We start from the raw sequence: 24411 nt of genomic DNA on the forward strand, positions 1-24411 counted from the left end.
GAAGGGGCCCAGGATGGAGCTGGAGGTGAAAGTAGCAGCACGTGGAGGGCGGCAGTGGTCATCTGGGCGTACACTCTGGGGACTGCAGGTGGATCACCCCCACAGCTGGTGGGGGAAACGGCAGGGGAAGGAGGGTGGTGTTTGTCAGTGAGGAGCTGGCCTGCCCTACTTGGCTGGGGACCAACTGGTTAAGTAGTAGTTCTGCAGAAAAGGACCTGGGGGTTACAGTGGATGAGAAGCTAGATATGAGTCAACAGTGTGCCCTTGTAGCCAAGAAGGCGAATGGCATATTAGGGTGCATTAAGAGGAGCATTGCCAGCAGATCCAGAGATGTCATCATTCCCCTTTATTCGGCTTTGGTGAGGCCGCATCTGGAGTATTGTGTCCAGTTCTGGGCCCCCCACTACAAAAAGGATGTGGACACAATGGAGAGGGTCCAGCGGAGGGCAACCAAAATGATTAGGGGGCTGGAGCATATGATTTATGAGGAGAGGCTGAGGGACTTGGGTCTGTTTAGTCTGCAGAAGCGAAGAGTGAGGGGGGATTTGATAGCAGCCTTCAACTTCCTGAAGGGGGGTTCCAAAGAGGATGGAGAGAGGCTGTTCTCAGTAGTGACAGATGGCAGAACAAGGAGCAATGGTCTCAAGTTGTGGTGGGAGAGGTCCAGGTTGGATATTAGGAAAGACTATTTCATTAGGAGGGTGGTGAAGCACTGGAATGGGTTACCTAGGGAAGTAGTGGAGTCTCCATCCCTAGAGGTGTTTAAGTCTCCGCTTGACAAAGCCCTGGCCGGGTTGATTTAGTTGGGATTGGTCCTGCCTAGAGCAGGGGGCTGGTATTGATGACCTTCTGAGGTCTCTTCCAGCTCTATGATTCTACTTAGTCTCTTCCAAAAAACCTGAGGCTATGAATACAAAGGCTCAGCACACAGCTGTGTGGCAAGATCTGAAACCTGAGTTGCCTTGTTTATCCTCCCCCAGCTGGCTTGCAGGAAGCGAGGTGGGGGTGGAAAGCTTGACAATGGTGCTGACAGGGGAACACTGCGGCCGTGGAATGCAGAAGGAAACCCCAAATCTGGCTGAAGGGCTAACTGAGCCACCAAGCAGGAAATGACTCGTGGAGGAGGGACCAGGCCGCTGAGAGTCAGCTGTGGCGGAGAGAGAACTACAGTTCCCAGCGTGCTGTGCGCTGGGCGGCTGCACGTGGGGCTTAATCATCTGGCCCGGGCGCTGGAGCCGGTGCGGAGAAGCAGGAGAGACCGTGGGAGGCTTTTTCGTCCCTTTCCCCAGGTATGAGGACACCGCGGGCTGGTGGATGAATGAGCCGAGCAGCCCCAGAAAGGGCTGCGGTGCCCGTATGAAGGAGCCTCCTTCCCTCCCCCCCAGGGGTGGGTTTCCACCCCGGAGCCCTCGCCCAGCTCAGCCCGTCTTCCCACCCCCTGGTAGGCATCAGTGCAGGCGCCCTCAGGCAGTGGCCTTCTCCCCATCGGGCTCTGGAGCAGCTGCAGGATCATCTCCCTGTCGGGGCCGTACAGCCAGGCTGCAAACCCTGCCACCACCCATGCACCTGCATGCTTCGGTGGCTGCGTCCCTGTGACACCTCTGCTGCCGTGGGGGCTGTGGCCCCTTGCCGTCCTGGTACCCACGGAGGGCGTGGTGCAGGCTCTGTGCTCGCCCTTCCCTGTTCTTTTGTCCCCTTGCTGTATGCTAGCGGGGCTGCCCTTTCTCCAGCCAGCATGCAAACGGCGGGTTGTTTTTTTGCCTGGCTGGCGTTTTCCTACTGTAGGCTGTGTATGACTGGGCTCTGGTGACTGTCAGCAGTGGCTCTCTCCTGGGTTATCACGTCCCTGTTGTCAGCACGTTTCAGGGTTAAACTCCTCCACAAGGAAGTTTCTGGGGGTCGGGTAGTTCTGCTTAATGGAGTCACAGGAATCCTCCATTGAAAGCAGACGGCTAGTCCCAGAAACTTGATTGTCCTGGCTGTAAGCAGATGCCACCTGCTTTGTAGGAAGGACTGATCCTCTCTAACACGCCGGATGGGCTGTGCCATCTTGCTTGAGGGGTTAGTGGGGAAGAAGTCGGGAATGGAGAACATTTATTCCTGACCTGCGGTCTGCCGGCTTGTGTATTGCAGTAGGCAAGGCAAAGGCAATCTGCTGGGCTCCTTCCTTCAGCTCAGTAGAAACCCTCTTCTCTGCACCCTGCTACCATGATTCTTGCAAGGACTGGCCCTGGGGGAAAACTTCACCCAAACCTTAAATGGCAATACGTTCTATACTAATCATAAAGATTGACTGAGAGCCTTCTCACAACTTCCTAGTTACCCTACAAGTGTGGGTCTTGTCCAGGGATGTGTCTGGTTTAATAAGCTTCAGAAGAAAAGTATTCCTCTCAGCACTGCCCTGGATCTGTGAGTTTCACTGGTTAACCATGTCCTGGGATAGAAGTTACTTATGAGCTTGTCCTCAATCAGCTGTCTCACCCTGATCTGCTTAACAGTCACAGGGATGAGATGTTTGAAATAGCTCTCAGTTGCGTGAGGAGGCACTTCCTCTATGCTGAGTGTAGTGTTCCTAGACAGCCACTTTCCTTGTTAACAGAAAAACGGTGCGGAGGACGTAAAGATCAACTCTCAGCTTCCTCCAGGCCTGGCTGCTCTTTAGGCTTCTCCCACAGGACTGCTCAGCCCATACCCAGGATCCTCTTTCCCTGTAGACCCCTTCCCAACTTGCATATACTAGACATCTGCCTTAGTATTTAACCCCATCCCTGAAAGAACTATAGCCGCTCACAGGGCTGAGATGAAATACTTCTGGCTTGCTAATTTGATGGTTGAGCTTTGTTTCCTCTAATCCTGTGCTATAATGCTGATGCTGCAGGTTGAGCTGCACATAATGTAGGACCCTGGAGTGACAGAGTTGGAAGCTTATTTTAGTAATAGTTGGGTGTTCGTTGATGATCCCAAGACAGAGCAAACTCCAGTTTGCTCCTCGCTCCTCTCTGTGTTCCCTAGTTCCTGAACAGCCCAAAAATAAGCTGAATAAATGCAGTGTAGCACTCTGAAGTGCACCCATTGTTACTTTTTTGTGGTAGAAGTAGTGGTGTATCACTTGCCTCATACTGTAAAGGTTAATCTGGTAAGTGTGTGGGGCCGATGAAGGACAGTATAAAGATACCATGTGAAGCCCTCATTGCAGTCAGAGATAAAAATCCTTTGTTATTCCTAAAATCTTTGGAAACCTCTTTTTGAAGCTGATGAAATTTCATAAATAGATCTATTGTTATGGTGATCGCACAAGGTAAATTAGCGTTCCTTTTTCTAAAAGCTATGAACGTGGTCATGAATGCACTAAACCTCTGCGACCAATTAATTTAAAATAATGTCTTTATTTCATTGAGTTAATACGTAGTAATCTGGAAGGATGACTTTATGAAGGCTTAAGAGTATGTTTAAAATATAAAGTCATCTTAGAAATCCTGATAAAGAAAATGTAAATCAGAGATGAGCTGAATCATGAATTCCATTAACAATTAACTTTGTATTCAGCAGGACAGCTGACTTGCTCTTACTACAAAGTGTTTGCAAATAAATCTCTGACAAGCTTCAGGGTATTTAAAAAAAAAAATATCTGTGACTGACATATTTTATTCCCAAATTGAGTGCTTTTAATTAAATGCCTTCTGCACTTTCCATCTTCACCATCTGACATGCAGGGAAAACCGTGCTCTGTTTTTTTTAGAAAGGAAATTGTCGAAGAGCTGTGGGTTTTGTTTTGTTTTTCAAATTTGCTTTGTTTGGGTTTAGAGATTTGGGTGGAAGGAAGGGGGAGTGAAGAGAAAAGGGAGATAGTCGGGGGGGGGGGGTGGATTTTCTGAACTGTAGACCTAGGAGCCCTAGAAGTGAATTGAGGCCTCTTTGTGCTGGGTGCTGTACAAACACAGACCAGAAAGATGCTCTCTGCCCCAAGGAGCTTACAGTCTCATCTCTTGCCTCTGTCTTTGGCATCTCCCCTTTGAGCATGGGCAATAGCTCTTAACATAAGGGGAGGATTTCATAGATTTGTGCATCTCTGAGCTCCAGATCTGAGGGTCTTCCACAAAAGTTGGGATCTCCAAACTAGCAATGACTTAGCGGTGTCCTTTTGGGATGAGTGTGGAAAGCTGATGCATGGAGAGTCAAGTGCCCCTCCGGATTTCTTCTTCACTTGCCGGGGGTGAGGGAAAGAATCTCACAGCTCCCTGAGATGCTCGGACCCTGACCTCGACCCTGGGGCTAGGTGGGGAACGGAAGGGGTGGGACCAGCCATTGCCAGGGAGAGCAGCTGAACGCGTCCTAGCAGAGGGACAGACCTCACCTTCCCGTACCCACACCCTGCAGGTAACTGGTGGGGCAGGGCAAGCCTGGTAGCCCCAAGCTGGATGCGGGGCAGGGAAGGTGCTGAGCAGAGGAGACACACGGGGCCCCCCTCTTAGATTCTGGCCCGCCCAGGATGGGAAAGGGTGAGTTGCCTGTGGGAGAGGTGGCTGTCACCGCCCCCACGCGTTCAGAGGCGCTCCCTCCGCTCAGCATGACATGAGCAGACAGACCCCGCTGGCCTCTCGTCCGGGCTTGCCCTGAACTTTGTCCCAAAGGCACACAAGGGCTTTTGCTGCGTTTGCAGAAACGTGGGGTGGAAATAAGGAAGCTGGCTTTGAAATGCAGTGTTTGAATGAGTTGTCATCAAGAGGCCGCGGCTTCACAGCCCTGTGGCTTGACGCTCTGGTGAGTCGCGTGACCGGTGCAGTGTAGCTTCCTCCGTGCACCCACCCGCCACCCTGCCTGGTCTCTTGACCGAGGGGGGGGCAATTGTTCGGAGATGGAGAGGCGCTCTCTGGCTGTCCAACCCCAGGCTCTGCCAGCTGAGACAAAGGTGACCAGTTGCGATGACGTCCAAAAATCCAGCTCGCGCAAGCCAAGAGCTGCACCACGACTCCTAGCTGACCGTGGATCTGGGCTGTCCAGCTCAGGCCGGAAGAACCGGAGGTCCCAGTGCGAGTTCCTGCTCCTCACAACACACCGGTGATGCAATGTCCCATGTCGATGAGAGGTTACGTTGTGCAATAGCTGTTAGGACAGAAGAGGAGTGTCGGTCCAGCAGGTTTATTTTTGCGTCCGGTTGGTGGTGATGTTCCCCTCTGCTCCTTTTCTAGGTGCAGAAAAGGAGCCTGAACTCTGTGCCTGGGGCCATTCGGCCGAGGCCCCCAGCACCAGAAGCAGGAGAATGGGTCTGCCTGCTTTGTGACCTGGAGGAGGCTGGGCCGGAGGGAGTGTCTGTGGGCTGGGGCGGGGATGAGGCGGTAGGGGACCTGGCGAGCGGGCAGGGTGCTGCCGGACGGAGACATGGCCCAGCACAATGTGGGGATCAACAGTGAGTACTGGGACTGGAGCGCGGACGCCGGGGAGCGGGCCAGGCTGCTGCAGAGCCCCAACGTGGAGACGGGGCCCAAGAGCGACGAGGGGCAGGGACCCGGCACGGGGAGCACCTCCACCCTCGGGGCCGTCTTCATTGTGGTGAACGCCGCCCTCGGGGCCGGGCTGCTCAACTTCCCTGCGGCCTTCAGCACGGCGGGCGGCGTGGCAGCAGGGATCGCGCTGCAGATGGTGAGTCCGCCGGGCGTGGGGGAGGGGCTATCGGGGGCCTGGGCGTCCCTGCAAGAGAGCACGGAGCATCGTAGGGATGTCACGTGCAGTCGACGATGTGGTTAGTTATCCGATGAGCCTGGGTTTATTGGTTAATCTTGTCGAAGACTCGCATTTCCCCCCTCCCTCCTTGCTGCCTCTGTCCGAGGCAGCAAGGGGTGAGGAGCGGGAGCTGGTGCCTCTGAGGAGCTGGCTTAAAAGCCGGCTCCCCATGAGCACCGGACCCACCAGCCTCCGCTGCTGCCTCTGATAGAGAGGCAACTGCGTGGAGGGTTAGGAAGGCAGGCTGAAGCCAATACGTGGAGGGAGTTTTCAAGCCAGGTTCCCGCATGTGCTGGCTCCACAGACTTACCCCCCCTTTGCTGCCTCCTACGGGGGGAGGGGGGTAAAGCAGGAGCCAGTGCTGGGGGGAGCCAGCTTAAAAGCCTCCCCCCTCACTCCCCCCAGCACCAGCTTCACGGTGCCGCCTCCCCTCCCTCCCCCACACTGCTCCCTCTATCAGAGGCGGGAGCAGGGGAGGCTGCCATGAAGAGCCCCTGTCTGTGGGGGGTTCGAGCTCCTCTTGGATAGAGGCTGCTCAGCCTCTGTCCACGGGGAGCTTGGACCACCGCGGACAGGGGCTGCTGCTACCCTGCACTGCTGCCTCTGTATCAGAGGCAGCAGCAGGTAGCCGGGCCGTGCAGGGAGCTGGTTTTTTAAACTGGCTCCACTCGAAGACCGCCTCCCGCCTGGCACCCGTCCTGCTGCCTCTGATAGAGAGGCAGCAGTGTGGAGTGGCAAGGGGCTCCCCTGGAGCGGGGCCGGAGTGCGCTGGCTGCTGCCCTGCCCCCAGGGACTATCTGGTGTAACGGCTCAGATTTCCTGCAGTTACTGGACTCTTCACTCACCCGATAGCTAACATCCCTGTCGTGCAGCATCGTCCTGGCAAACAATCCCACTCGCTTCTCCAGAGCAAGCTGCTAGGCCCCGGGTTGTGTGCGTCTGTCCGGGTGGGCTGGGCCATGGGCGCTCGAGGCCCCGGTGCGCTGACCGCCCTGCGCTTCCCGCAGTCCCTGCTGGTGTTCATCATCGGCGGGCTGGTGATCCTGGCGTACTGCTCGCGGGCCAGCAACGAGCGCACCTACCAAGAAGTGGTGTGGGCCGTGTGCGGCAAGGTGCCCGGGGTGCTCTGCGAGGTGGCCATCGCCGTCTACACCTTCGGCACCTGCATCGCCTTCCTCATCATCATCGGGGACCAGCAGGACAAGAGTGAGTGCTCAGGGCAGCCCTGGGAGGGAGGGGAGAGGGCGTGTGGAGGAAGGAGCCTGCTTCTCTGCATGTGCTGGGCGGTCTCCATGCCCCTCCAGGCAGCCTATATTGGGCCCCAGGTGGACGGCCACCCAACGCTGCAGCCTTCCTCCAGCATGCAGGGCTCCAGGAGCTCCCTGCCTCTGTTTCAGAGCAGCCTCCGCTCCTCGTCCTCCCCCACGTTCCCTGGCCAGAGTGTGAGCTCCACCCCCTCACAGGAAGTTGGCCGGGGCTCGGTTGGGCCCTGACCCACCCCCCGTTCTGCCCTTCTCTCCTCCTCAGTCATCGCTGCACTGATGAAGGAGCCGCAGGGGGCAGAGGGCAGCTGCTGGTATGCGGACCGCAAGTTCACCATCAGCATCACGGCCTTCCTGCTGATCCTGCCCCTCTCCATCCCCAAGGAGATTGGCTTCCAGAAATACGCCAGGTGGGTGGCTGGGGAAAGCCACACCAGGAGCTGTGGGGTGGGAGGGCAGGCAGGAGGCCCTGCCCAGCGTTCAGTCGCTCTCTGAGATGGAACCAATGAGCTGGGTGCAGGACCGGGATCGAGCAGAGCAGGGTTCTAGTCCTGGCTCTGCTAATAATCTCTGTGACCGTGGGTTGAGTCGCAGCACCGCCGTGCCTCGGTTTCCCCACCTGTAAAATGGGGTGTAAAGGCTTTCATGTCTTAGTATGAAAAGCGTCCTATTGGGGCAATATATCACAAGCACTAATTTCTCCAGCTCTTCTGTACCAAGCTTAGCAGGACCCTAGGGTGACAGGCGTGGGTTCCCTGGGTCTCTGACTTCTCCCTGGGAACAATGGTCCCATGGGGTGTCATAGACTCTGCTAACCCTTCCCTTTGCATGTGTGTCAGTTCCCAGAGCTAGCACTGGCTCTTACGGGCATCTGCTGCTTTAACTGCTGATTGCTCACAGCAGGGCTGGACAGCAGGAGATACTCTGGTTAGCAAGTCAGTGGCCGTTGGTGGCTGGCCTACTCTACGGCTACCGCTGGAGGAGCTGGATCGATGGTGTCCTCCGGGGGGAATTCTGCAGAACTTTGCAGAAATGAAAGTTGCACACGCAGCACCCCCCCCCCCCCCCCCCATAGGCTGAAGTGCTGCTGCTTGGCTCTAGGGGCTACGGAGCAGACGCTGCTGGATTTCAGAAAGGAGCCAAAAGGTTCCTGGCAGCTGCATTTCCCAGCATGCTCCGGGGGAAGGAGAGGTTGACAGGCAGGAATCCCTGAGCAAGCCTGGCACTGAACATCAGGCTGTTTCTTCCTTTACGCCCCGGGACTCTGGGGGAGGAGCGGGGGTAGGTGTCTGGGCTGGGAAGGGTGGGGGGGGACGAGTGTCTGGGCTAGCGAGCCCCACGGTTAGGCCTGGGGTGGGAGGAACTCGGTGTATTGGCTGGGGAGCTCTGGGAGGAGGGGTTTATGGGTGTCTGGCACCTTGGCTGGGCTGGGGGGGGGAGAAGAGTGTAGAGAAACAGGGACTGGGTTGTGTCAGGGGTTTCTTTAACTCTCTCCTCCTGGGGACATGTTTGTGTGGGCAGTGTGTGATATTGCGGCCCTAAAATCAGCTCCCTTTGGCCTGCTGGGAGAGCCAGGGGGACGTACTGGGGAGCAGGAGAAGCCATTGGAAGAAGTCCCTGTCCAAGCTCAACTGGCTCTCCTCCGAGAGGCTCTGAACAAGGAATAAGAGGGAGCCGAGATGAGGGGCCGTGTTGTCATCTGTCTAATCGTTCTTACAGCTCCCTGAGCGTGATTGGCACATGGTACGTCACTGCCGTCGTCATCCTGAAGTACATCTGGCCTGACAAGGAGATCACGCCGGGGCACATCCCCACGCGGTAGGCAAGAACGGCGCCCACGCTTCAAAACCGGACTCTGCTGGGCCATCAGTGAGATCGGGGGATGAAGGGATGTTTAGGAACATTTTGAACTAAAACTTACCAATGGATTGCTTTTAATTGAAGTGCCTTATTCCAATCCCGCCGAGGGAAATTAAAGCCACTTCCATAACGTGTGTAAACACTAACGCCCGATAACCAGATGCCTCGTCTGCCCCAGTGTTATACTGGAGGGGAGAGAGCACCTTCTAGCTTCCTTGTGAGTCTGCCTGTGTATCGTGTCCTGGGAGATTAAGATCCTTGGGCCAGGGACTGTGTCCATCTCCTATTCATGCAGCACTGAGAACATTGTTGGTGTGTTAATGACAGTCTGCAGAAATGTCCGGTATGTCTACCACTCAGGGTATGTCTACATAACCAAGCTTTGTTGACAAAAAATGTTGAGACCCAAAACAGAAATCGCCAGAGGGTGGTCCGGTTCAAATGTGCCCACAGGCGGTTATGTTCACACTTACTCTCAACAGATCATGTCCACGTTGGGGGAAACCATCATCGACAGTGTGAGCAGTACACTGTATCCCATAGTGCTACGCTGTGGGAAGGTAGAGCTGATCCCTGTGCATCTTGGGATTCTCTCTTGAATCCTCCCAGAACATTCTCAGCTGCTTGGAGCAGCATCCCGAGCAGCTCTGAGTTCTAGGGGCTAAGGAATGTCAGATCACCACAGCTGTCTCTCCAGCCCTCCCCTGGCAGCAGCTGTCTGCCTGATGCTGTGTTCCTAGCCAGGCAGAACAGGATCATTCCAAAGATTTGTTCTTTGCTCCCGAAATGGAGCAGCTCACTCAGCTGTCAGACACTTCCTGGAGCTTTGAAAGGGGAGGGGCACACGCCTGCAGGGCAGCAGAGATCACAGAACACTGAGCACAGCTATCAAGGCGGGCATGAAGCCAGTTCTGTCCCCAAAACAAACAGCAGAGTCCACGCTGGCTCTTTGCCCACAATAAAAGGAGGAGAAAAGACAAAAGTCTCTTACTGGGGAGAAGGGGAAGCTTTTTTTGCCAGAACTGGGTGTTTTTCCCAACACAAGTTTCATTGCAGTGTGAATGATCTCGCTGTTTTGGCGCCAAAAGGCAGGTTTGGGCAACAGAACTTGGTAGTGTAGACAAAGTATTGGCTCTGTCCTGTCCCTGTTGTAACTGCTGGCTTTTGTGTTTTCAAGTCTGCTCTCTTACGAGCCATCAGGGCTTGAAAGAGCTGCTTCACTTACGGGCAAGCTGGGGTTTCCTAATGGTTAGAGAGAGAACCTGAAAATGGTCACTCTGAACAGGCAAAAATATAGGATGTTATCCTTGCAGGGCAGTTTTGAACACCCCAGCAACAGATAAAATATGCAGCAGGTCTCTTCTATAGTTATTTCTCTTATCCTGCCAATACAATCAAGTAGAGGTTAACAATGGAACTATCCATTTAAGTCAAATGAAGTGTATCACATTATATTGTGGCTTATGGGGGGAGCAAATTGCCGGCCTCTGTTACATTTCTCTGTAGCTAGGATGTGGTGTATTTTATGGCACGTTTACGGGTGAGCGAGAGATTCAGTTCACCATCTCCAATGGTATTTCAGAACTCTCTTGTATTCTCTTGAGTCAGGGTGCATCTACACAGCAGGGCTAAAGCTGACTAAAGCTATGTAGCTTGAGCCACGTCTGTTGCGTAGTTGGAGTCGAAATAACGTAACTCGGCTTTTGGCACTGCCTACAGAGTAGGAAGTGGAAGGAAGAGCCCTCTTCCCTCGACTTCCATTACTCCTCGTGAAATGAGAGCTCCAGGAGTCGAAGTAAGAAGTCTTGAGTCTTCCCCCTGTACCTGTTTTGCACAAGAAGGCTCGTTACGTTTTGTCAAATAATGTGATTTTTCTTCTGCAGCATTGCACCCACCATCCAAACAGAGAGCTAGCCGGATCATCTAATTGCCTTTGAATTTGCTTAGCAATGTATCTTTTTTTTTTTTCTCAGAACAATCTAACTAGGGAAACCGGGGCCAAGATTTTAAAGAGTGGCTAGTGACTTTCTCACACCTCTTTTTGGGGTGCCTGACTTGAGATGCCCTTCTAAAGAGACCTGATTTTTTTCAGAAGCTGGCTGCTTAGCATTTTTCTGAAAATTGGGGTCCATTAAGCTGTCCAGTGGGACACCCCGAAATCTAGGGCCTTGTGAAAATATAGGCCGCTGTGCAGCACTGCAGTGAAATTAACATGCCAAGGTGCACCCCCAAATGCCCTCTGGAGGGCAACTGCGCATGTGTTTCAGAGGGGGAGCCGAGTTACAACTTAAAAAACACCAAATAGTCCTGCAGCACTTTAGAGACAGACAAAACGTGTCGATGGGATCATGAGCTTCAGTGGGTGCAACCCACTTCTTCAGATGCTGTTTGTTTCCCCGAAGTGTTTGCGTGGGCAGCAGGATGTGAACTGTCTGTGATTTCCCTCTCCGCAGCCCCTCCTCCTGGATGGCCGTGTTCAACGCCATGCCCACCATCTGCTTCGGATTCCAGGTATGGCATGGGAGGGTGGCACTCCAGGGGATGCCTGTCTCTGCTGCCCCTCTTGGATTATTTTAGGTTCCCCCTCTCCCTCGCTTTAATGCCCAGGTTCCTGCTGCCCCCATCAAGGCCTCGGCCTAGGGCCTGTGATGGGATAAAGCCCTGCAGGGAAGAATGCAAGCAACCAACAGTGTCGTAAAACGGCTCTCAAAGCTGAGGCTGGAGGTGACCTGCTGTCCTCCACTTAAAGCTCCTTCTTGTGGCCAGAGCTGGCTTGCTCCCTGCAGGGCTTTGTCGAGTTTTCATGGGGATTTCCCCCACTTCCTTGGGAGATTGGTCCCCAGCCCCTGGCTCGCAGGGTGTTTCCCTGGGGATTCAGGCTACGAGTCCCGTTCATTTCACGTTTGTTCTCCCAATTGCGTCCCTCTGACTGGCTGATGAACACTCCTAGGCATTGCCCCCTGGATGAGCTCTTCCTCCGTCACGCTGTGCTGGGCTGGCGGGTGGGGCAGGTATAGTCAGACCCCCTCACCCAGAGACAAACCCAGGCGCCTCTCCGTGCCATGCCGTCCCCTGCTTTGGTCGCCTGCCTGGGGACGCGCTCCAGTGTGCGGCAAGGCAGCCTGCCCCGGGTCCCTTCCTGAGGCAGGTCCCGCCAAGGGCTGGGCCCGGCAGCCCCGTGCATGCTCCCTCTCTGTCTCTGGCAGTGCCACGTGAGCAGCGTGCCCGTCTTCAACAGCCTGAGGCGCCCGGCGGTGAAGCCGTGGGGAGCGGTGGTGACGGCGGCCATGATAATCGCGCTCTTCGTCTACACGGGGACAGGTAGGCGCATGGCCTCCCTGCTCCGGCCTGCCCCCGGGGCCCAGCCGCTGCAGCTGCCGCCCGTTCTCCTGAAAGGCTCAGGCTGGGGGCACAGTGAGCTTCTCCTTAGGCGGAGCTGCAGGGCGGGTCCCCCTGCGAGAGACCCCCGGGCTGGAATAGCTGTCAGCTCTTCACATGGGGGTGGCGGAGGCGCAGACTTCTAACCCTCAGATCCAGCTCGGGACACACCTGGCCGCCTCCGTCATCCAAACCCCCTGCTGGCATGCTCCCCGGCTTTTCCTTCCCCTCCAGGCGTCTGCGGGTTCCTGACATTTGGGGCAGACGTGGACCAGGACGTGCTCTTGTCCTACCCCTCCAATGATGTCCCGGTGGCCATTGCACGGGCCTTCATCATCCTCTGCGTGCTGACCTCCTATCCCATCCTGCACTTCTGCGGCAGGTGAGAGGCAGCGGGGGGACGGAAGCGCCTTAGAAGTGGGTGGGGCCACAGACACTCTCCTGCCCCGCATGCCACTCCCATTTTGGAGGCCCCGCCCTCATGTTGCCCCACCTCCTTGAGGCCCCGCCCCTATGTCAGGGCACTCCAGATAGCCCCACAGGAAAGGACCGAGGCAGGTCGGACTGTGCCCAGGCTACTGAAGACCCTGCTGTTGTGGACGTAAGTCAATGGCAGAAGAACCCCAGGGGCTTGGAGGGGAAATGTGAGCTCTGGGCCCCTGGCAGCTCCTGCTTCTCTGCCTCCCGGTCAGGGCTGTGCTGGAGGGTCTCTGGCTCCGCTACAAGGGGGAAGCGGTGGAGGAAGATGTGGTGCGCGAGAGACGCCGGCGTGTGCTCCAGACCATCAGCTGGTTCCTCCTGACGCTCCTCCTGGCCTTGTTCATCCCCGACATCGGCAAAGTCATTTCGCTCATTGGGGGCCTGGCGGCCTGCTTCATCTTCGTCTTCCCAGGTACGTGCACCGCCGCTGCAGGTCAGAGAGGCGCTGGGGCGGGCTGGAGCACTAGATCGGGCCCTGGGCTCGCACCTCACGGGACTGTAGGAGGTTTAGGTGCCAGGAGCCAGTTCTCCCGCCGACCTGGTCCCGCTAGATCTCAGTGCAGGCTGTCCTTTCTGCAGACCCCAGCCATCTCACTGGCCTGGCCAGCGGCTAGAAGAGGCAACAGGCGGCTGAGCCCCCGGATAGGAGGCAACGTCCCTCCTTTGGTGGCCTGCTGGCTCCTGCCTTTGGAGCACCCAGGTCGTGGCTCTGCCTCGAAGCCCTGTTCCTGCTAGTCTTTGAGGCCCATCCCATGCTGCTCCTCTTCCCACCCATCCTCCATCTCCTTCTGTCCCCTCCCCTGCCTGTTGCTAGCATCTTCCTCCATTCAGGGATGGGGGCGGCAGGAGGGGGCTGAGCAGGGGACAGGGCCATGATCCGGGTGGTGGTGCACGTCTAGGGAGCTTCAGGTGCTCCCGTCCAGCCTTCCCCAACCAGGAGTCACATACCGCCCATGCTCCAGAGACTAGGCTGAGCACCGTACGGCTCCTTAGCGCCAGAGTTCTGGGCACAAGTGACAGGAACAGGGTGAAAACCCAGAGACCCCTGCAGTCCTGGTCAATACAACCGAAGTCCGCTGGTCCAAGTGACAAGCAAACCGCATCCTCCCCTCGCAGCGACCGACCCCCCCCCAGGGTTGAATTCCTAGCAAAGGAGGCCCAAAGTCCGTGCCCACGTGTTCCTGGCCCTCCCCCGGAAGCTTGGCCCCAGGGCGTTAGCAGTGGTCTTGTGCCCAGGGGAAGCTGGCAGGGTGTCCCCATGCTGGTGAGTCGCCATGGGGATGGGATCTACATGGGTTTTCAGTCAGTGACCTGAATTGAATAGGCTTCCTCGGGGGGAGAGGTGTGGGAGGACTCCTGATCTCTTCCCCCCCCCCACCCACACCCACACACACACACTGGGTTAGCACTTTTTCTATAAGGCTGGAGCCCTTCCCTTCCTAGTCCCCCGGAGAAGACAGTAAAATGGACCCAGGGCCTGGCCTGGCCTGGCCTGGCCTGGCGGAATCCCTTCACTGTCTCCTGCCAGAGGAATCCTGTTTTCTTATTCTGGGCTCTTTGTTCCTGGGCCTTCCCTGCTCCTGGCTAGGAGAGGCAGTGGGCTTAAGGGGGGTGTAGAGGGAATTCCTCCATCTTGTTAGTCCAGGGCTGAGGAACCTTTTTTGGGTCAGGGCCACACACCCCTTGCTGAGGTGGCTCCTATTGAGGAGAGAGATTCCCCACAGTTCCCTCACACACCAGAGCCTAGTGGTGCCCAATTTAGTAGATTTTTGTGTGCTCTAGCCCTACTGGGGGGGCCCTGAGCCTCGGGGGCCGGATCCAGGCAAGCGCCCCCCTCCAGATTCCCCCAACCCTGTGTTAGTCAATGGATTAGCAATGCTGATAGGGCAGCTCTTGGGAGGCTGGGGGGTTGGCTTATCTCCATAACAAAGCCGGTGTGTCTGAAATTCCTGACTCCTCTGCCTTCCGGGTGTGGCAGTTTAATCTCTGCTCAGGAATCTCTCACTGCCCATTACTAGGATGATTCAGATGCTCAGTGTTACTTGTATTCCCTCCCCTCTAGGACTCTGCCTGATTCAAGCCAAACTTTCGGAAATCCCGGAAAGCAGGCCATCCAGGTAACAAATTTGCCTTCCTCCCTTTTTGCAAGCTTCGGGCCCTGGTTAAGAACATAAGAACGGCCAGATTGGGTCAGGCCAAAGGTGCATCTAGCCCAGAGTCCTGTCTTCCGACAGTGGCAAATACCAAAAGCCCTAGAGGGGAGGGATCACAACAGGTAATCCTCATCCCTGTCACCCACCTCCAGAGAAACAGAGGCTAGGGACACCATTCCTACTCATCCTGGCTAATAGCCATTGACGGACCTAACCTCCATGAATCTATCTAGCTCTTTTTTGAACTCTGTTAAAGTTTTAACCTTCACCGCATCCTCTGGCAAGGAGTTCCACAGGTTAACTGTGTGCTGAGTGAAGGAAAAAAAATTGTTTGTTTTAAACCTGCTACCTATTCTTTTCATTTGGTGATCCCTAGTTCTTATATTGTGAGAATAAGTAAATAATTTCTCCTTATTCACTTTCTCCACACCGGTCATGATTTTATAGACCTCTATCCTATCCCCCACTTTAGTCTCCTCTTTTCTAAGATGAAAAGTCCCAGTCTTTTTAATCTCTCTCCAGTGTTTTTTAATCTCGCTGGTGGGAACAGCAAGGCGCAGTGTCAAGGCTAACGTTGCGCACGGCTCTGTATTCTTTATTCGCAGTTGGTGGGCACTGGTTGGCTATGGGACGTTTATGGTCACGCTTGGAGCCTTCATCTTTGGACAAACCACTGCCAATGCCATCTTTGTGGATCTGATGGCCTGACTTGCTCCCCAGGACTGGTTGCTGCGGCTCGCCTTAGAAGCAGCTTTTCTTTTGGGACCACCTGGGGTCGAAGGAGAAATTTGATTTGGCTTCCGATGTTTTCTAAAAGTTGGTTGGAGGGGAACCTAGTCCCTTCCTGCTGGGGATTTTGTGAGTCTGTTTCATTGAGCCAGTCCTCCCATGACAGTATGTTTGCCGTCCAACGCACCAACAAGTCCGGGTTTTGTTTCTGGCTCCCTGGCCTCAGTAATCACAAAGGATCACTACAGAGAAATCTGACACTAACCCAGTGGGGGGGGAGGGGTGCAAATTACGATATTCTCCCCCCTTCCCTCCCCCCCCCCCCCCCGAACAAGGACATGCCCGAAGCTTTTGTGCAGAACCCCCCTTGAGCTCTGTGTTGGGATTCCAGGCTGAATTCCTCTTACCCCTTTTGGCTAGAAATCTCTAAAGTGCTTTTGGGATTCACAGTGCGTCATAGGCAGGAGACCAGCTCCCTGTTCCAATGATGAACTTACCGGTGAAATGTTTGTGGTATAAAGGGAACTGGCAACCTTGCTTTATGAACTTAGGAATTATTCATGTCTAGGTTTTTAGCTTCAGATAAGAAAACCACAGGAATTTTCCCCTAGGAAACAATACGGGCACTGATGATCGGCCTTACCCTCTGTGTGAGAATGTCATGCTCCATTCTTGCATGATGAGATGTTGCCTCTGTCCTGGTAAAAGTGCTTCGGAGGTAAGGGAATAGATACCAGATAAGCTGAAGAAAGGAGTGAGTTTGAGTCCACTTGAGTGCAATTTCTCAATCTTGCTCAGTGGTGACCTCCCTCCATTACATTCCTTTCTTGGACTAGGCTGTCAAATTAGTTTCTATAGGAAAAATTTCTGCCATTGTTTTGTTCTGTGTTGGTCTTGCTTATGTGTACCGGGGAATTCCTCATACCGGCCTCTGATTGGTTTACATTTTTTTTTTACCGGAAGGTGCTGCGGATTGGCTGTTTTTGTATCAAGCACTTTTCTGCTTCTTTGTGATTGGGTGGAAACAGGGCCAGGGGAAAGTCTAACAAAGCACATTTGTCCTGCCCGCCACTAGGAACTAAGGAAGCAGTGTGAAGTTTACAAAACCATTGTATATGTGGGGGCTTGATTGCTGTCTAGAGAGGGTGCTATGACTCTGTCACACTTATTGATAGATTGAAAGGTTCAGAGTCTCCAAAGTCTCTTGTCATTTCAAATCCTGTTCTTCCAGGACAGATATTTGCAGGGTGGCACTGATAATTTTCAGTTAAAAGGGCTGCAGTCAAGGTAGAATCACAGGGGATTATATTAAACACTTAGAATGATTCAAACTGAGAATTGTACATGTGTTTACTCTTGGCAATTGGTGCTTTTCTCTGAGTGTGGATGAGGAGAAACAAAAGTGAAACTGACCTTGTTTCTTGTCCATTTCTTGTCCATTTTGATGGGGGGGCCTTAGCAGAGGGTCAGTGTCTGGGTGGCAAACTCTGTAGTGGCAGGACAAGGCTTCTCATTAGAATTTACAAACACACTTTTCTGTTGATCTGTTTTGTAGAACAATAAATGAAATAAAAATCTGGGTTTGTTTTTTAATGCAAGACTTAAATGCTGAGCCTCAGTTGACTCCTCCTCCATACAGGCAGCTTCTCTAAGGGAGACTTGCCCCACAAGCTGGATCTGGGCTGCAGGTTCTCCACCCCCACACCGAAGGTGTTTGCTCATCACTGCCGGATGCTCTCTTGGACTTGTGGGGAGGGGCGGGTGCACTTCTCTCACCTGCCACTCTGTGACTAATAAACCAGGAATTGCTACAGGAGCTGGATCATCTCTGCTGCAGAGCCTCCTCCCTGTTAAGCTGCAGGGATCCTGGCTTGGGTCTCTGTATTTCAGAAGCTGGGGCTGGGTGACGGGTGGGATCGCTTGATGATTCTCCTGTTCATTCCCTCTGGGGTATCGGGCCTTGGCCACTGTCAGAAAACAGGGTCCTGGGCTAGATGGACCTTTGGTCTGGCCCAGTCTGGCTGCTCTTGTGCTGGGCCAGGAGTGAAAGACGGGGGGCTGGCTTGTAGAAGCTCCATACTAAGGTGGCAGGTTGACATACTCTGCCCTTGGTGTAAAGGCTAAAGACTGGAGGCTGCTCTGTTTCTCCTAAAGGGCTGGTATGTTGGTAAAAGCAGCCGGGACTGCGGTGTCCTAGGCCCAGGAGGCAATAAGCGTGATGCATTTCTTCCCTTGGGGCCTCGCGCTGCAGGGGGGGAATTGCTAAAATCCTGTGTACAAAGCCATAGAGCTGTAACAAACAGGCATGGGTGGTGCTCGGCTGAGCTGGTTGGGGCTAGCGGGGGCTGAGGGGGAGCACGTGCTGTGCTCCCAGGCTGTCATGCTAAGCATTCCCAGGGAAGGGCTGGCTGGCTGCCCGCTTATGGAAAGTCCAGCTCAGTCCAGCTCAGAGGCCCCGCTTGGTACCGGCCGGTGTTCCTGGGGCTCAGGGTGTGAGCCAGTGTATTGAAAAGCAGACGCACCTGATTCTCTCTCATCCGGACCCCCTACCTGTAGCCCACAGCGCCAGCACAAGGCAATTCTCCATCCCTCTCAACCCATGCTCCTTGAATTCACATTTCCCCACCCCTCCTTCCTGTGCATGTTCTCTGAGCAGCGTGCTGGGTGGGGGTACCTCTGAGGAGCTGACGTCCCAGCTGCATTAGGCACGTGGCCAGCCTGGGTTTTTCAAGAGTGACTTAGACACATAAGTCCTATTGAAAGTCAACAGGGCTTGTGCTCCCAACTCCCTTTGTCATGCTCAAACACACAGCTGCCTCCTGCTGCTGACAGTGGCAGGCCTGGGGTAGTGGTGTGATGAGCACAGCTCCCTACAGACAGATGGCTACTTCTGCTTTCCCTGTGCTGGAGGAGGGGTTGGAAGCTTTTCAAAGTGCATTCGGCAACAGCAGCAACTTGCTGGATGGGGTGGGTGCCTTCCAAGGAGAGGGGGATGCAGGTGTAACACTGGTCACCTGTGGGTGGAATTGAACCTGGGACCTCTGGAGCCCAGCACAGGAGCCTCTACTGCAGCAGTGGACAAAGGGCCCTCTACAGGCTGGATTCGGCCCACCAAGCCAGTGAAGTGGGCCTGCGGCCGCCCTGCTGCCCCCACCATGCTGGGGGTGGGGAACATGCGAAGTCTTTCGTGTCTTGGCCCCACCCTACCAGGGGCACACAACGGCTAGAGAAACATGCCGGCTGTTTTAAAGCAGCTGGCATGTATCTCTAGACGCTGCACGCTCTTGTGGGGACCAGGAGACTTTGTCTGCTCCCTTGGCCCTGATTGGCTTGGGGAGCGCGTGAGGTCTCCTCCCACTGGGTGCCTAGAGGGAACTGCCAGCTGTTTTAAAACAGCTGACCTTTCTTTCTAGGGGACAGGGGAGGGAAGGGGAAGATTTCCCCCACCCCAGGCCAATCAGCATTTTGGGGGAAAGCACAAGAAGTCTCCTAGCCCCACCCCTTCTGTCCAAGGTTCTGCCCCTTCCAGGGTGGCCTGGGGTCACTTCTGAAATTTCTGAAGTGGCCCCCTTTTAAAAATTATTGCCCTCCCTCCCCCTTCTACTGCATGAGCTAAAAGCTAGCTGTTAGGTAAGGCTGTAGAGCAGACTCATTGTTCTATCTGTATGGGTCTCGGTGCCACTGGAAAGGATAATGCACCGCACCCAGGAGAGACGTCTTCTAGTAGAGGAAGTGGGTCCCAAGCTTCAGAGACATCCCATTTGAAATCCCAGAGGAGCCCCTATTTGCAGAGGTGATGGATGATGTGGCTTGTTGGGAGGTGGGATTGAGCCTGTGATCTTAGGGGCTAGGGCTTTTACCGGAAGGGCTGCATTGCAATTTGATAGTTCCATGATCCTGAGTAAACTGACCGGGGCTCTGAAACATACTTTTAGTTATTGGTAGCCAGAGGACTCCACCATCACCGACAAAAACAAAGCTATTACTTTCATTTTGTGAAGACATTAGCAAGTGACAGGACACGAACTTGTTCATCATTACTTTTGTATGATTTTTCCCCCCTATGAAAAATGGTTCATATAATTGGTTATAAGATAGTTATTAATATAATCAAGCTTCTCCTATAAGTTGTTCCATTTCATGGCTATCCTTGCTGGCATTTTGATTACACTATTTGTATATAGGACAATTTTTAACAGGCTTACAAATGCTGGCAGAGTAAATACTAGCCAAAAAAACCCCCCAATAATCATCACAAAAGTGAGCTTTGTTTAGATAAACTATATACAGTAATGTAATAGTCATAGCTATTGAACAGGGTGTTATCCATTACAGAACAAGTGTCCACATCTTGTTTCTAATGGTGTTTTCATAAAATTAAAGCTTTTATTATACATATTTAGCAAGGACATTTCTTAAATATTAGTAAAAATATTGGCTAGATTTTTAAAAAAAATGTGAATATACTTTGTGAGAGTCAATAGCAACAAATATTTACATGTCCCCTATTTTGCTTAGTATGTAATTAGTGGTAATTTTTCGTAACCAGAACCTTTTATATTTTTAAACCATTCCTAGTCTAGAGTTTCAGGGGGTAGCTGTGTTAGTCTGTAACTTTAAAAATGAGTAGACCTGTAGCACCTTAGAGACTAAAGACAATATATCTGTATCATGAGCTTTCGGGGGGCAAAACCCACTTCTTTCAGATGAGATGATTTTGAGATCATCTCGTCTGAAGCAGTGGGTTTTGCCCATGGAAGCGCATTGCTCCAGAGTGGCACCATGTTTTGTTTTCCATGCTGGCATTTCCCTAGCTCCAGGCACTGACACACACCCTCACGCCCATGCGCTGCTCCGTGCACTGGTTCTGGATCCAGAGATGCTGTGGCTGGAGGGGGACCAGGCCTGTTTCTGCTATGCACCAGCTGCCAGCCCAAGCCAGGCGGGGCTGCTGCCTGCAGGGATTCTGGTCTCACACTGGTTTGACTTCAGGAGTGACTCCTGCTTTGCGTTGGCGCGGGGCAGGGCGCTGCCTAGCTCAGCAGGTGCCAGGCGCTCCAAGCCTTTGCCATGTGCAGACCAAGAGGGGCTGGCTGGAAGATCATGTGACACTGGGGGAGGGGAGAGACTAGAGCAAAGTGGCCTGTACCATTATATAAGCCTCACGGGGGTGTGTGAGAGAACAGGAAAGATGCAAACAACTCCTACCACTACAGAGGTACGGGGGGGAGGGGGGATGGACTGAACCACTGTGGAGGTACAGTGGGGTGGAGAAGCCTGCCCGCATTGTTGTAGCGCAGGTGGACTGTACCATTGGGCTCTCCGCCTACAGAAGGCACATGCCGTGCAACATGGGGTGGCGGGCGGGAGATGTTGCCCCTCACGCTAGGGCTGGGCAGCCACTCCTCTTCCCCAATGACTCCGCTCGCCCTTTGCGGCCTCCTTTACTTCCCCTTCCTCGCCCAGCCGCGCTCCTCTTCCATTGGCCAGACCCGGGAGCGCAGATGCCTTCCCCGAACGCTGATTGGTCACAGCGCCTAGGCGCAGGAGCCCTGACCTTTGATCTGCCGACGGGAGGGAGGAAGGCTTCCTTTTCATTAACCAATCAGCGTCCGGCCTTTGCTTTGGCGCAGAAACGCAACGCTCCCCTTTCTTTCCCGAATGAACGCCGGTCGCTGATTGGGTGGAACCCCCCCAGCGCAGGCGCCTTTGCCGCCTGCCTGAACTGTGATTGGGTGGAATCGCGTACGCAGGGGAGGACGGCCGCGGCCCCGCCCTGCGCGTGGCGTGCCGCGAGAGGACTGGGGAGGGGAAAGGCCGCGACGTGAGCGCGCGACCCCGTCCGCCATTTTGTATTGAAACCAGCAGAGGCGAGAGGCTGAGAGGGGATAAAAGCGCGAGAAGCTGACCGAGGCGCCCGCTCTGGCCCCGCGACCCCCGCCCTGCTGCCTGAGGTGAGCGCTCCGACGGGCCCGGGGAGCGGCTGCGGAGGCCCGGCGCAGCCCTGGGCTTGGGGGCCGCGGGGCCCGGAGGCCAGGCGAGCAGGAACCAACCGGAAGGAGGGGCGCTTGCGCGGTGGGGGCTCTGGGGCGGTGCTGAGGCGCTCGGGCCTAGGCTGGGAGGGGACCCGGGCTCGGGGGCAGTCGGCGGCCTGGGCCTGTCGCGGGGACCCCGCGCGCGTCGGGAGGAGGCGAGCCCCGCCCCCGTCTCGAGTTGGCAGCAGGAGCGGGGGCCGGGCGGGGGGGTTTGGGGGCCGGAAGTTCCCGATAGCGGGAGCCCCGCGCCCCAGCCGTGTCCGGGGGCCTGTTTGCGCCGCCCCGCCGCCGCCGCAGGGCTGGGCGGTTCGGGCTGGTCCTGCCGCCCCGTGGGGGGGGGGGGGGCTGTGCTCCCGCTCCCCGTGTCCCTGCCGGGGGGGGGAGGCGGGGAAGAGCAGAAACTTCCCCTTTTTCCTGCGCGCTTCTCTGAGGCACCAGGCTCAAAGCGCTTGCCAGCAGGGAGCCCAGGACAACCTGCCTCTTCCCTGTCGGGTGAAGAGGGTTGGACTTGGGCAACCCCTTCCTCTGGAGCTACTTTTGCATCCGTATGAGTAACCGTGGTTTGGAGTGGGTTGGAGCATGCCTTTGGATACTTGTCCCTCAGTGATCGCTTCTAACCAGCAGCTACATTTGTTCTCTTCTTGGTAGAATACATGTTTGCTAAAGGAGGGAATAAAACTAGCTGGCTATTTGGTGGAAATGCAAAATATCGATTGATTATTTTTTTTTGGTCCCTTGCCTCTTAAAAGTGCCCTATTAAAAAGCAGTTTTATCAAAGACTATATCCTCATTTAAACATACTTGAAACACACAAATGGTGCTTGTTTATAGGTTAGTGTAGTGGTTTTCAACCTGTGGGCTGCTTGCAGCCAATTCAGTGCACAGCTGCAGTTCTCCATATGGCTTCTCAGGGCCATACAGGTAGAGTATATATGTTGCCTGGATGTGGTCCATGTAACTACAGATCCAGCCCACAATAGAGAACAGGTTAAAAATCCCAGTGAAGTAGAATAAGTCTTGAATATTTTAAATGTCACAATATACAAAATGCAGTTTTGGCTTCAAGAAAACTTTTTCTGGGACAAACTAAGTTAAGGATTTAAATAAACTGTTGGGCATTGTAAACAGAGACTTTTATTTGTAGCATTCCCCCCCTTGCATCTGCTTTGTAGAGCTGCTCTTTAACTCTAAAACTTTGATGATCTCTTGAATGGCAAACCTGACATGGATTCTTGGAAAGTCTAGTAAAAGGCAGTCTTGAAGAAAGCCCCACCGTTTATAAGAGTGCTATTATATTGCCTGGGTTGATGAAAAATAAATTCATAAAAATGGAGTACATGTTCTTATAGAAAGTACTGTGAAGGCATGGTCTCTAATTGTGGCTAAGTTCAGAGTACTAAAATATTTAGCTATTGAGCTGAAAGGAAAAAATCTTTCCAAATATTTCCATTAACAGTAATAAGCAGCTAACTAGCATTTGCCTAGCTCAGAACTAGAACACTTAACGCACTGTTGTTTTTAAAAATAGCTTCCTGGAAATGGGTGTTCCTTTCTTGTGTAATAGCCTTGTCTTCCTGACTCTTGAAACTAAAAGGTGACTGCCAGCTAACTTTAACAAATCACAAAAGATTTTGTTCAGCACACAATTGCGAAAGGAGCGAGATGTGATTTACAGTGGCTTTACCTATAATGAATGGATGTAAAAGTTCACTATACCATGACAGTCAAATATGGATTTAGTACATGCAACTTAAAAGTTTAAAAGCCTCCGGTTTTGTCATCTGTTTGGATAGTGCACATGCTTTGTCTGCTCTACTTCAAGGACTCTGTGGTGGAAACCATGAAAAGATAGCAGCAGCTGTCAGATTGTTAAGCAGATAGTGAAATGCAAGGATTTCTGTATATATGGAGGGAATTCTATATACGAAGAATGAATTGTCATAAAAGTAACTTCAGGATGCTGCTTGTTGCCAGGGTAGCAATACTTTGGATTGAATAAGATGAAGGCAAAAACTAGCCCAGATGAGATGCCTTGTAAATAGGAATAGAGAGGTAGCCGCTTTAGTCTGATACTTCTAAAACAAAAGGGAAAAACTATGTAGCACTTTAAAGACTAACAGGATGGTTTAATAGGCGATGTGCTTTCATGGGCCAGACCATGAAAACGCATCACCTATTAAACCATCTTGTTAGTCTTTGAAGTGCTATGTAGTTTTTTCTTTTGTTTTTGTAAATAGGTGGCAGCCTTCTATGGCTGTGCAGCAATGTACTTTCTGGTCCCACTCCTGCATCTTGAGTTGGTATTGTCCTACACTCCATCTCCCTATAAATATGGCTCTCTCAGCCTGACCCACATCCTGTTGCCAGACAACTCCATCTTTCTTTCTGGAGAGAGCATTGTTCTTGATCATTCTTCTAGTCAGTGTTTACTTTAAAATTGTATTTACTCATTCCAATCCAGATATTAGTTTCCCAGTAATGTGACTAAATTGTCATGCATGTGGCTTATGCAGTGCATTTTTTCTTGCCTTAAATGCTTAAGCAGTAAGTGTTTTGTAGTTAACTTAGCTTTGAAGCATATTTTCAGTTTCTTCCTTAACAGTCTTTTGTAGCACTAACAGGGAGGATTGGGCAATATGACCATATTCCAAACTAGTTTAGTAATTTTGCTCCTCCATGTTTCTTATGTAGTATCTTACGGAATTTATATTCCTGAAGTGGCCTCACATTTTTTGGGCTCAGATAAATCTCTAACCTCCACATTGGAGGAGTGGTGGTAGTTGTCTGTCGCTC

The 24411-nt window shown here is 53.3% G+C and overlaps 2 protein-coding genes across 16 annotated transcripts in view; both read left to right on the forward strand.

Annotated features, from left to right (window-relative positions):
* Positions 1 to 1134: 1134 nt before the first annotated feature.
* SLC38A7 (solute carrier family 38 member 7) lies at positions 1135 to 17183 on the forward strand. 2 transcript variants are annotated; one of them, XM_075940487.2, is made up of 11 exons: positions 1135 to 1289; positions 5190 to 5640; positions 6729 to 6927; positions 7249 to 7393; positions 8703 to 8801; positions 11297 to 11354; positions 12050 to 12164; positions 12456 to 12603; positions 12914 to 13113; positions 14764 to 14818; positions 15460 to 17183. In XM_075940487.2, exons 2-11 carry the CDS (start codon positions 5380 to 5382, stop codon positions 15560 to 15562), a joined length of 1383 nt encoding a protein of 460 aa, XP_075796602.2. In that variant the 5' UTR covers positions 1135 to 1289; positions 5190 to 5379; the 3' UTR covers positions 15563 to 17183. The 2 variants fall into 2 exon arrangements, with proteins under 2 accessions (XP_075796602.2, XP_089637531.1); XM_089781405.1 differs by lacking the exon at positions 1135 to 1289 and adding an exon at positions 3882 to 4377.
* Positions 17184 to 21375: 4192 nt separating this feature from the next.
* Positions 21376 to 24411, forward strand: part of CNOT1 (CCR4-NOT transcription complex subunit 1) — a 96669-nt gene continuing 93633 nt past the window's right edge. For 7 of the 14 annotated variants that reach the window (XM_075940495.2, XM_075940506.2, XM_075940497.2 and 4 more), the window contains exon 1: positions 21376 to 21537. The gene's annotated coding sequence lies outside the window, so the exon portion shown is untranslated. The remainder of the gene's footprint in view (positions 21538 to 24411) is intronic. The other 7 variants (XM_075940499.2, XM_075940500.2, XM_075940502.2 and 4 more) reach the window with 1 other exon arrangement.

Source organism: Pelodiscus sinensis, chromosome 12 (genome assembly GCF_052426305.1).
Source record: "Pelodiscus sinensis isolate ZL-2025 chromosome 12, ASM5242630v1, whole genome shotgun sequence".
Classification (NCBI taxonomy): Eukaryota; Metazoa; Chordata; order Testudines; family Trionychidae; genus Pelodiscus; species Pelodiscus sinensis.

What these genes read in the sequence shown, in the direction of transcription:
- SLC38A7 (XM_075940487.2), top strand. Translation starts at nt 5,380, where the DNA reads ATGGCCCAGCACAATGTGGGGATCAACAGTGAGTACTGGGACTGGAGC. An exon ending in CCGGGGCACATCCCCACGCG is followed by an intron (nt 8,802 to 11,296) that starts GTAGGCAAGAAC and finishes CCCTCTCCGCAG; the next exon opens with CCCCTCCTCCTGGATGGCCG. An exon ending in CTTCGTCTACACGGGGACAG is followed by an intron (nt 12,165 to 12,455) that starts GTAGGCGCATGG and finishes CTTCCCCTCCAG; the next exon opens with GCGTCTGCGGGTTCCTGACA.